Below are 11873 nucleotides of genomic sequence, written 5' to 3'. Positions count from 1 at the left end.
GGGGGGTGGGGAGGGGGAGAGGAAAGAGAAGGGAAAAGAACCAGAGGGGAAAGGAAGAAAGGAAAAAATACAAGACCAGGAATCACCTTAAAAATTGCACTGGCTGCTAGGCAAAGTAGGGTGAGTATACATTCAGCCCAAAACAGAATTAAAAAGTAACAAGCTAAAAAAAATTTTTAACTTTCTAGAGGTTAATACATTAAGAGAAACAGCCATTTAAACACAGATCCCATCTGAAGCACTCTCCAGCTAAGGGCTATTACGTGGTCGTTTGGTTTTGCTTTGTTTTTTTTAACCACTAAGGGGAAGAAAAGGAGGGAAAGCTGTGACTGCAAATCTGCTGCACTTAACTGCACTCTTCACTATGGGATTATCGTTTGTAAGGAGCTAGATAAACTCTGACTGGAGTCAAAGAACCACAGACTGTCAGGGGTTTTTTTTTCTTCCTCCTCTTATCTTGCTAAAAGAAAAATTCTGCAGCTCATCTATAATGAAGAAAAATATTTGTACTTCCTGTTCAGTGATAATTCATCAATCTGAAGTTCACTTATCTTGTTGTCTTTTTTGTATACTACACTGTAGTAAGTACCACACTAATTTAACAGCATATTAAAGTGTGTTTGTCAACAGAAGCCCCATGAGGAGAAAGGAGTAAATCTAGAGCAGAAGCAGGATGTGATTGATGTTGGATTACACGTTAATTGTGCAACTTTCTCCCTCCAAAAAGCACAAAAATAGCAAAGAGCATTTCAACAGAGCTGATGACTCTCTAAAGCCCCTTCCATCACTTCTCTGTTTTTAGCCGCGTACGCAGTAAGGTTGGGAGTGGAAAAAGTATCCGAACAGGGTTACGTTAGTACAGCAGCGGCAGAATTAGGAAAAGCAAAGTGCTCGTCTAACCCATGGTTTGTTTTATACTTACTGTCTGTTTTTCTATCAGATTCCAGGCCAGAATCAAACTGCACAGTTTTAAGGAAACACACAGCTAAAGCACACTCCACTTCCTAGGGATTGACTGCAAAGAAAAACACCTGCCTGTGACGTACCTTCAGACCCATTTCTTCGTTTCGGTACTTCCTGAAATAGTCTGTTCAGGTTCTGGCCTGGATTCTCTGTTGAAAAACAAGTTTGGTAAGAACAAAACAATCAGGGGATGGTTGCTCTGACATCATGGGCTGTGTGACATGAGAAGCTAGAGCCTGTCCCTGGAGGCGAGGGCTCGAGCGGTCCTCGCCCCCTCAGCCTTTGTCTGAGCGCCGGAGGAGCTGGCTACTTTGGAAGAAGCAAGGCTGGCTGATTTGTTAATAAAGATTACAGCTACGTTCGGAAAGGAGATTAGACAGATATAAATAAATGTCTAGAGATACCAAAAATGAAGAGGTTAAAGATGGGCAGATAATCCCCTCAAGTACAATCATCAAAAGGAAGGACGGATTATAAATCTAACAGCGAGCGCTTCCAATTAAACAAAATCTCGGAGAACCCTGCCTGTCCTGTCCAATATCTCCTGACTGTAAACAACGTTCTTTTCAGTTTCTCTAAATGTAAATCTCAGTCTCTGCTTAAGATGAATCACAATGAAATGCACTTTATTTCTTAAAATCTCTGCCTTAAATATGCAAAGCTGCTTTAAACGAGGATTGTTTTTTAATTACTCAGCTCATGCATCACCTATGATATTTTGTCAAAACACTTTGGAAAAAAAACCATACAAGGTACAACAAAAGTTTGATCTTAATAAACAACCCCAAATAAAAATTTTCAAGTATTTCTGAGGGCTGATACCCCCAGTAGCTACTGACCCTTTTCACTCTGTATTTAGCTCTGAGATGGGACTACTGGGAAGCAAGGGATGGAGGCGTCGCTGCCGCCTGCTCCTGCCGACAAACACGAGTCGGCAGCTAAAAAAAGCGTAGGCAAAGATACTAACCTGCTTGAGCGCTGCAAAGCAGAGTTAGAAAGCTGTACTTTCTGTACCTGCCACCTGATCTGGGTGAACAGCAGCAATGCACAAAAGCCCTGTCCAGGGAAGCCTCCAGTTTTTAACTTCTGTAGCTAACAGGAAAACAGAGCGAGTCCCTCGGCCGCCGAGCGCTTACCTCTTTGTCTACCCTGGATGCTGCGAAGAGCCAAGATGTTCTGCTCGTCCGAGAGGAACTGCTTCATCTTATGAAATGGCTCCTTGCCTCTCACAGTCAGTTTATTCCATGGCTTTGGCCGGGCTAGTATCTCACTCACAGACCCTTGCGACAGTCCCAACACATAATGTCCAAATATCCGCTGTCCAATATTGTGCTTGATCAACTGCTCTTTCACCTGACGTGCAATTTCGGCTGTGTCTATCTCCTCGCCTTCAGAGATGCTCCCAGCACTTTCTGACTGGCTGGGAGACGGGGCCATGCCATTTACGTCCGGGCTTTGTTGTAATGGACTTTGGGAAGATATGGAGTTTGTGCTGTAAGGACCTGTTGAAAAAATCATGCTTGTGCTTCCTGCTTCCTGCATTGCCTTGGAGTAGAAGGACTGCATTAGCTGTCGCTGGAGGAGAGAGTTTAGTGCAAATTTTCCTGTGGAGGCCAGGGGTAAGCTGGGGCTCGCCAGGGATGAGCTGAAAAAGTCTTGACTTAAACCCGTTGGTGAGAACTGGTGTGTACCATTAGTATTGGAAGCCTGCTCCCCCGCGTTGCGGAGCAACTGAGAAGGAGGGGAGGCCGGCAAGGTTGCAGGACGCTGACTCTCAGGCTGGTCTTTCCCTTTTCTCCTGGCTGACCCTACAAGGAAGGTCAAACATAATGCATTATGGGGGATCAAAGAGGGAAAAACCAAGATAAAAATATGCAAAGTTTGCCCCGCAAAGGGAAAAAGTGCAGATTTACAAGGGCCAATGAAGTGGCGGTGGGGTTTTTGTTTTCGGTTTGGTTTTGGTTTGTTTTCATTTGCTTGTTTGTTTGTTTTCCATAATTGAAATTTTCATAAGCCAAACAAGGCCCCCAAAACAAACAACATGCATTTCATGTTTGCACCTTTCTTGTATGTTGCAGCCTGGAGAATCCCCCTTACAAACATTAAAACTACAACAGTTACATGAAGTGCAGTTACACATTTAAAGATAAGTGCGGTTACAGACGGCAAGTCTCTTTGGTGTCTCCCATTCAAGACATGACTCATTGGACCTGACTGAACCCAAATGCAGCAAACATTTACATTTTGGAACAAACCAATTTGAATGAAGGAATCACCATTAGGTGGATGCACCAAGACCACTCAGTGAAAGTCATAAAACACTTCAGAATTCAGTAATCCCAGGGCCAGTGGCAACTTTTAACTTTCTTCCAGCTGCAAAAACCATAAGCATTCAAAGATCTGGAAATTCCATGACTTGTCATTTAAAAAATATGCACACAAGATGTGAAAAGCCCACATTAGGAAAGCTAAACGGCAAACACGCGTCGCCAAAAAGAAAGTATTCGCTTTTTCCAAGCTGACCTGCCGGTGTATATCTAAGTGTATCAGACAGGAAGATTATTGTGTTCTACATGCAAACATTTTGCATAACACTGTGTGGGGGAAGAGACTTCTGGTGCCACGGATGAATTTGTACCCAAAACAGAAGACAGCCTCAAACGCTACCGTTTGGTACATCTTGTAACGCCTCTCTTCCCTAACCTTTAAAGACTCTCTGAGCTCTCCAAGTTTTATTTTATTATCCAGCCTATAAAACTGCAGAAATCAAATGTTATTCAGTGTTCCTCTTGCTTCTTAATCTTTCTGCCATGCATGAGCTCAGACACTCACCTCTCACTCAGCCCTCCCTCCCTTTACGAGACAGCAAACAAACCAGAAGAGCCGAAAATCGCATCAACCTACCACTCAGGTCACTATTTGTGATACGCAGCGTGGCGTTCTCCGACTGCACGGCGCGGTTCTTCTCCAGCAGCAGCACCTCCAGCGGTTTAGATGCATCCTGAAGAAAATCAAAGTGGGAGGCTTGTTTCTAAAAGCATTAAGAGTCTCACTCAGGCACTAAAAAGGATTCTGAAGAAGAAAACAAGTGCTCATCTCTGCTCCAACGCAGCTAGGGAATTCACCACGCATGTGTTTGCTGGAATCACGCAGTGCTCCTGCATGAGCCGTAGAAGAGACTCACTCTTTCACTTTCACTGTAAATCATTCGACAATTCTGCAGTATTTTGAAACGTGTAATGGAACATTTTCTTAATCCTACAGATTTTAAAAAGGTACTGGCACACTTTCAACTTAAAAGCTGCAGACTTCTTTTAATCTGATTAAAACAGGACTTAAGATGATATTATTTCTTCTAGGTCAACTGCCCCAAGTTAAGCATTTCCTTGAAGTGCTGCCTTGCTGCGTAACAGTTTGTTCACAAATAAAACCAGCCACAGAAACCCATCATTTACTTTCCACTAAATATGTAATCCTTGATCATTAAAAATCGTATTCAAAATTAATTCCAGTATATTGATACTCAGTTCACATTTCAAAAGCAGGAACATAATTAACAACCTTTAAATTTAAGATTAATGTGCTGGAAGAGTAGAGCTCTCTCCTGCTTTCTCAGAACTCAAAGCTTTGTTTTCTTTTGTGAACACCATTTTCAAGGCTAACAAAGTCCTTGCTCAGCATGCTGTCAGTACAAGAAACAGGCAAAGCTCGGTGTAGCTGGACACCAGCTCCAGCATCTTTAGGAGACTCCGCTCCACAACGTTACAGTTCTCCACTCCAGCACAGCCAAACGGCATTCTCTGTCCTTGACCACTTCAAAGACATTAACAGGCAAAAAATGTTCCATTCAGCTTTTTACATAAGAAAACATCAGGAAAACAATGATCGACCCGTATGTCCCAACATCAACAGGAAACCGTCCCCGCCAGCACCAACGAATCGCGAGACAAAATTCTGGTTAATTAACAGAACTGCTCAAGTAAGTAAGAAACAAAGGGAGGTTCAGTACCTGCGCACCAGAGCTTTCGGACGGTGCAAACTCCATGGATTTCAATATACTGTGGAAGGCAGAAAAAAAAATATTTTCTATTTCTTCTTTTCATAACAACCCCACTAATGAGCATTAACATTATCACCTCCTACTCTCCAGCAACACTACAAGTGGTAACAGCTTCCCTTGCAGTAACAGAGTCTCATAATGAATAGAGAATAACTATTCCAACTAGTTATTGGATAAGAAAATTTTCTCAAGCGTCATCTAAATCATTCCATATTCAATCCCACCAGGGCAGTTTAAAGCGTAAATTTAAAGGTTAATAAGGATATAACATTTTAAGCTGTCAGAAGTGATATAAATTTATCTGTGAAGCTTGAAGGGAATGAAAAAGTTGTAGCAAAGCAACAAAACAGGGGAATCGCCACCACGGTTACCAGAGTACTTCATGTAATATACAGCAGCTCACGCAGCAAGGAAAACATGCACAAATAATCTTCCCCACCACGAGTCTACCCGCTAAAAGGCAGTTTTTCATTTTAATAACCTCCTAGTTCTATGGAAAGGGAAGACAAAATGGCACAATATTTCTTAAGAAATATGAAAGTTCCAAATATTTATAAGTACATTAAGAGAAGACTCTGATAGGCTCATTGTCAATATTTTATATAAACACTGAGCGGTCACAGGACGTCTCCCTCAAAGCCTTCCAGTTAGAGCTGTCGTCTGGCCAATGAGAATCTTACAGGAATACCAACTTATGACTGTGCTTTGTCTTATAAATTCTTGTAAACAGGTCTGCTGCAGGCAGGCCGGTAACTTCCTCAGAGCAAAGCGATAAATGATTTCAGCTTCTCATTGTACAGAGACAACATCCATTTGGTGAAGAAAAGTACACGAACAGACACAGATGGTGTTTATACAGCATTTTTCATGTATAAAGCACCAGGAACTCTGTGAGGCAGGGAGATTATGTTTAATGAATATTAAATGAGGAAACTGAGTCAAAAAAGGCAGCAGGTCAGTATTAAGACGTAGGGACTAGCTCTGGATGGCACCAGGAGCCAGCCAGGCACCCAGCACTCCTTAACGGCCCCAGACCACGTGGCGTTCAGCACCTCTCTACATCTACCTGTGTGTTAATCCAGAATGAGATGTCCATGAAGTGACACTCTGGAAATAAGTGGGCTTGGTGAGTCATTCAAGATCACTCAAAGTCATAGAAATCCAAGGAAAACATCTCGTTCCGAGGCAGAAACCTCACATTTTGCATCCACCCGTGCTGACTGCACACAGCAGTAATTCTGATGGGCACCCCCACAGTAACTAATAAAATCATGAAATTCTGCCCATCAGTTTCATCATACGGTGTCACTGGACCACGCCTCTTGCCAGCAGAATTTGTGCAGGGTAGAGCCATCATCCAAGAGACAAGCCCTCAAATTAACGCTGTTCAGACTCTGCGTTACGTGGGCACAGCAGCCAACGTGCCTCTTTTCTGCTATGAGTGGAGTCGTGCCAGTCAAGGAGAGCGGTCGTACATTAATAGCTCGAGTTCTTGGACATCTGACATTATACTGACATCACAGGCACGTTTACTCAGGTTCCTAATCCCTGCTGCAAGCGTTTCTTGGGACACCTCTTCAGAGGCACAGCTCCGCCTACCAGGACCCTGAGGTGCTGGGGAGGAAAATGGTCAGAGACTGATCTAGAGAGAACCCCAGTCACTGGCAGGGAACTGTTTTCATCCTCCCTCGGACTCTGCAGGGTCTAGCCTCTGAAAGGACAGCAAGTAGTGATGTATGTCCCCATGAGGGTCAAACAGGAGTCCTATCTGAATTTAAAAAAAACAATTTATAACAGCAAATTACCACGTGGCAAACTTCCCAGGGCAACTCATGGGTGTTTCTCCTGTTTTGGCTGGGATCAGCAGTACACAGGTCTCCCAATAACCCCCACTTACCACTTGCTGGTTTGCCATGCAGCGCAGTCCTGAAGCACACCAACCGCATTCCTCCTGGAGGAGGCTGAACCAGAAGAAGCTGCCTGCTCTCGGAGGAGAGGGCGTGATGTGCTTTGACCACTACCCTGCTGCTGCGGAACCAGGCTGGATCCAGTTGGAATTGCACATAAGCCTGAATGTATTTACTCTGTGTGTATCACGTTCTTGGCACCAAAAGTCTGGCTTTGCAGCCCTGACGGTGATGTGCCCTCCACTTGGCCAGGCTGCTGGTATTTTGGTTCCGAGCACCGCTGCCAGCTGAGACCTTCAGAAAGGACCCTGGACCCTGCTGCAGCTGTGTTTTTCAGCGAGCCTGGAGCAGGCAGGCATATTCAAACCTCAGCTGGAAACTTACTGACCTTTGCCTACTTAAAAGGGGATTCTTTGCTACCTGAAATAGCCCTCTGGCAACCTTACAGGAAATCTCCTATACACTTAGAACCCAAAATACGTTAAAACCCAAGTTCATGGTATCCTGAATTGCCCTTGGAGGGATATTCACTACAGCAGGTTCATTTTTTAAAAAAAATGTAAAAAGTTAAACATGTCAAAAATGACTCTTCAAATGTGTCACAAAAGAGACGTTTTTCTCAGGAACGAGGAAGCAAAATCTTCCCCTTTGGATTCCAGGAATATCTTTGCCCATGAGATCTCGACTCAATCTGCTGCTCAAGATCAGTTATGTGCTTTGTAAAGGAACGATCTTGTGACTTGAATCTGCACATCTAAGACAACTTGAAAGGTCTTACTCAAAAGCAAAGTGTGCACTGGGACAGCTCGACTTTCTGCTCGTATGATCCCAGCTGCAAAGGCAGGAGGGTTAGCACTGTTGTGTTACTCGAGAGGGAACTGGAAGGACACACAGAGCTCTCGGATCTCAAAAATAGGTCTAAAAGCCATTTGGCACAATGCAGAAAACAAGGAATCCTCCCATCCCAGATCCTGACGTGGACCCAGTTAAGTTAGACACTGGCTTACGTTGAGATCCTTCAGCCTGGAACGTTTCTAACATCCTTGTGTGGATTAAGGAAAATACATCAGTGCCAAAACAATGGAGCAGTTTATTCTCTTTACTCCTCGCTGAGAGGATATGTTTTTTCTTGGTGTGTCTGTGCATTACGAGCAGTTCAGTTTTGTCAGTGTTTCGGGGCACACATAGTAGGATCTGGCGTGAGGGCTACCAGAGTTACAGCAACAGACTTTTTGTCGTTTCCTTGCAGATCAAACTGTCACTCTCAGGTGATGCACACTTAGATCTTGGCACATCTTTTGGCCCAGATGGGAGCAGAGAGGGTGGTGTGAATGAGCTGCTGTGATGATGCAGCATTGCAAACCCTGTTGGTGCTCTCACAGAGGGTCTTAACACCCAGCACCATCGAGCAGGATGGTGCATGGACCCCAGGCCACCTACAAGCTAGCCACCATCCCTCCAAAGTCAGCCTGCCCGGATAAAAAATGTAACCCACAAATTAGAGGATATAAAAGCTGTAACAGCCAGGAGAACCAAGTTAATTTACTGGCCACTTCCAGGAGATTTTCCCATCTATTTCACTGCAGACTCATCTCAAAATAATAGGAACAGGCAGAAGCACCGTTTGAGCTTATGAATACTCCTGTGTCATGGCTTCTCCTGGACCTCTTATCTGCCTTCCCATCCCTGCCCTCACGTCAGTCAGTAAAGAATAATAAATAAAAATAAAAGCTGTTACCACCAGGAATACAGGGATCTAAATTAGTTTTGTATCTAAAGTAAAGGCATTAAACCAGGTAGGATCTAAAACTCCTTTGCTGTTCCGGCACGTTCACATTTAGTACCTCACGTAGTAAACTGGAAGGTTGTGGCCCAATTCCCATTCACCACTTTACTTATGAGGCATAAACCAGCCAGAATCGGAAGCTGAGCTTCCTTGACTCAGGAGAAAACATGGACATATTTACCTCTATCACTAAAACAATGACGTCCCACTGAGACCAGTTAATATCCAGGTATAACGACCAAAGAAATGGTCAACCCATTTCACTCGACTGAAACTATGTACCTGCATCAGGGTGTGCTGCAGCTGGCAGGGAAGCAGAGCCACAGCCAGTGCGGCATGAATAAAACAGCACCAGGGGCTGGACAGTCATCGGGCTGGCAAAACCAAACCTGCTTTCCGTATTCTCCAGGGATGCGTAAACAAAAGCATGTGACTACCAGCCTCATCTGAAATACCTCATTAAACAAGGTAACGTTTTTTCAGTCTTCTTAAAATACACACGAAAACGCCAGAATGATGAAAGAAGAGATGGAGCTCCTCGCAGTTATTTAAGCCTTGACACTAAACATATTTCCAGTCAAAAAACTTCTCTTCTGAACCTGACAGCTTATCTTGTTATAGTTTAAAATGAGGCTCTTTTAAGTCTCTTAAAAAAAAAAAAACCTTGAAATGGGAAGAGGCTCTTTGTGGCTTTAGTTTAAAACCACAATATATTAGCAAAAATACACAGTGAAACAAGGGCAGCATTAAACTGAGAAGTGCTGAACGCTGCCTGGCCGAAGCACAGAGAAGGTGTCATGGCCAAAGGCCCTGGATTAATCCTTGGTCCACATCACGCTCTGCTGTTGGCTGGGGATTTTTAAAGAGTGGTCCACCTAAAATACCACAGACCTCCAAACTCGTTACTCCTGGTGCACAACAGTTTTAGCACCTTTTCTTCATGGACACTTGTATTATTGTGATACTGCACTGCAATAACAAGGAGATCTCTCCGATGCAGCAGTTGGGCTGGTTCTGGCTGCAATTTCTGACAATACTCCCCATTTCCCTGTCTTTGTGGTTTTGACTGAATTCTTTTTTTGCAGCTTCATTTAACAAGCATTGTTAAACTATGGTTTGTGAAAAAATTATGTAGGCATTTAACACTTACTTTAATTCTTTCTTAACCTCTTCATAATCAGCCTGTCCTTTCAGTTTTTCTTCCAGTTGCTTTAAAAGAAAGAACATGGATTTAATTATTTACATTTTTTTCTGCAGGCTTTCAAAATCATCATTATTCCATATATACAGCAGCTCACAAGCGAGGGTTAATGACTCATACCTAATTTACATATATTAGAAAACAAACTATAACCAATTCAACGTAAACACAATTATACCTCAGCTTCCTTTGTTTACAGAGTGCCAAGTGTAAAGTACCCAGTAGGTCCCAATTTGGCTGTTTGCAATGTCACTGTCATGCATTCAATAAAGAGATCGGGGACGACGGTATTAAAAAATGGGGCAGCTGGAATTTTTACGGAGCTGATAAATTGAGTAAACAAGCAGGATGCTTTGGCACATACTGGATTCTTAATGCGACAGTTCTTGATAACCTCATCTACATGAAAAAAAGAAAAAGGCTGAAGAAGCTGCTGTTGACTGGAACGCCCTGGGCTTGTCATCCTTCTCCAGTGCCTCATGCCCAAACCAAACAGCTGCACCAAGTCACTTCACAAGCACGACTTACTGCAGGAATTAATACCATCACTCCCTGGAGAGGAAGCATCAAGACCAGGTCTTTTTGCTGAGGTCTACCTGACCTGGGGCAAGTCTCAGTGGCTTCTCTTTGGTCTGAAGATGCCACAAACGTTGAAACACGATCCAGAACGCACTGCCAGACATTTGGCCCTTACTGCAGAGCCCCTGCGCCAACAGCAGTGCTCATCACTACAGGACAAATGCTTCACGAGGCCTAAAACACTGTGATACATAACTGACGCCGTTATGTTGCTGGCAGAAGCCACATTAATTCCCCACTAATAATTTCGTCGCTTAGCACAGACACATCTGACCCAAGGTAAAAAAAAACAGAACTCACTGGCCTGCAACTTCCGTGGGTAAGTTCAGGCCAGCTCTGCCTCATTTCATTTTTGGTGTTCAAACTAGCACAGGTCCCAAAGGTCACAGGAAAGAACACCAGGACATACCACCCTCAAAGACAGAGCCTCTCCTTTGAAAAGGAAAGGAATACATGACACGAAAAAGGAAAATAGGGCTTTATGCCCAGGCAAGGCTGTCTTCAGTGGAGAAGCGAACTCGAGAAGATCCTACATCCACTCCTGGGCTGCTTGTCAAAAGCAGGAGGAAGACTGGGAAGCGCTACTGTGAACCTGGATACTTTTGGTGAACTGATTTGAAATGCAGCCTCATGAAGTTCCACACCAGCACAGCTATGGGTGCGTGAACGGCAGGGCTGGGACAGACGAACAATTAGAAGAGGGAAATTTTAGGTACAAAACGCAGTTAAGAAAAAAAAAAAGAAAAAAGCTGTTGACAGAGTGAAGCTGTTTTGGCCTCTCAGGTACTTGTATGCTGTTACAGCAGTATGGCAACCAGCAATATTTTACTTTGAATTGTATAGAAAACACATACATCCATCATTCCCAAGTACCTCATATAGAGATTGTTGCCATGGAAAATCTGCACCTAAATGTATACTTTAGTACACAATATAAACTAACAACTGAGAAGGCGATGCCTGTGTATAAGCAGAACATTTAGGCACTTGGCATCTTCCCAGTCGACGACTGTTTTAAAATGTATTAGTATGGTAATTGTCCCAAAGAAGCCTGTAAAATGCACAGAACACGGTACAACAAAGGTTCAAGCTGTGAGACAATCTGGAGGAACTAATATCTTGCACTAAATATCAACCTGGTTAATCCACACAAAATGCATTGTACCGTCCTCCAGCACAGGAAAACGCAGGAGCCAGAGGGCAGAGGGAATGGACTGGTGGCATCTCTGCGCTCCAAATTCACAAATATTCTATGTCAAGGAATCATCTTGCATTTATTGTACGAATAAACCCTTGCTAGAGCATAAGCAGATCGGGTCCTGTCTTATGTTATTTAAAAAACGTCGTTGCTGTATTATTAACTGAAGTGTCTGAGGG

General features: G+C 43.6%; 1 protein-coding gene across 1 annotated transcript in view; it reads right to left on the bottom strand.

Moving 5' to 3' along the window:
- CUX1 (cut-like homeobox 1) overlaps nucleotides 1-11873 on the bottom strand; it is a gene marked incomplete at both ends in the record, with an annotated part of 72020 nt that overhangs the window by 5994 nt on the left and 54153 nt on the right. The window contains 5 exons of the mRNA XM_010131785.1: nucleotides 1047-1112; nucleotides 2100-2771; nucleotides 3868-3964; nucleotides 4973-5021; nucleotides 9867-9925. Of these exons, the coding sequence (XP_010130087.1) occupies nucleotides 1047-1112; nucleotides 2100-2771; nucleotides 3868-3964; nucleotides 4973-5021; nucleotides 9867-9925 (943 nt within the window). The remainder of the gene's footprint in view (nucleotides 1-1046; nucleotides 1113-2099; nucleotides 2772-3867; nucleotides 3965-4972; nucleotides 5022-9866; nucleotides 9926-11873) is intronic.

Source organism: Buceros rhinoceros, unplaced genomic scaffold (assembly GCF_000710305.1).
Source record: "Buceros rhinoceros silvestris isolate BGI_N320 unplaced genomic scaffold, ASM71030v1 scaffold32082, whole genome shotgun sequence".
In the NCBI taxonomy this organism is placed as follows: Eukaryota; Metazoa; Chordata; class Aves; order Bucerotiformes; family Bucerotidae; genus Buceros; species Buceros rhinoceros.
This window is presented reverse-complemented; position numbering and strand designations above follow the sequence as displayed.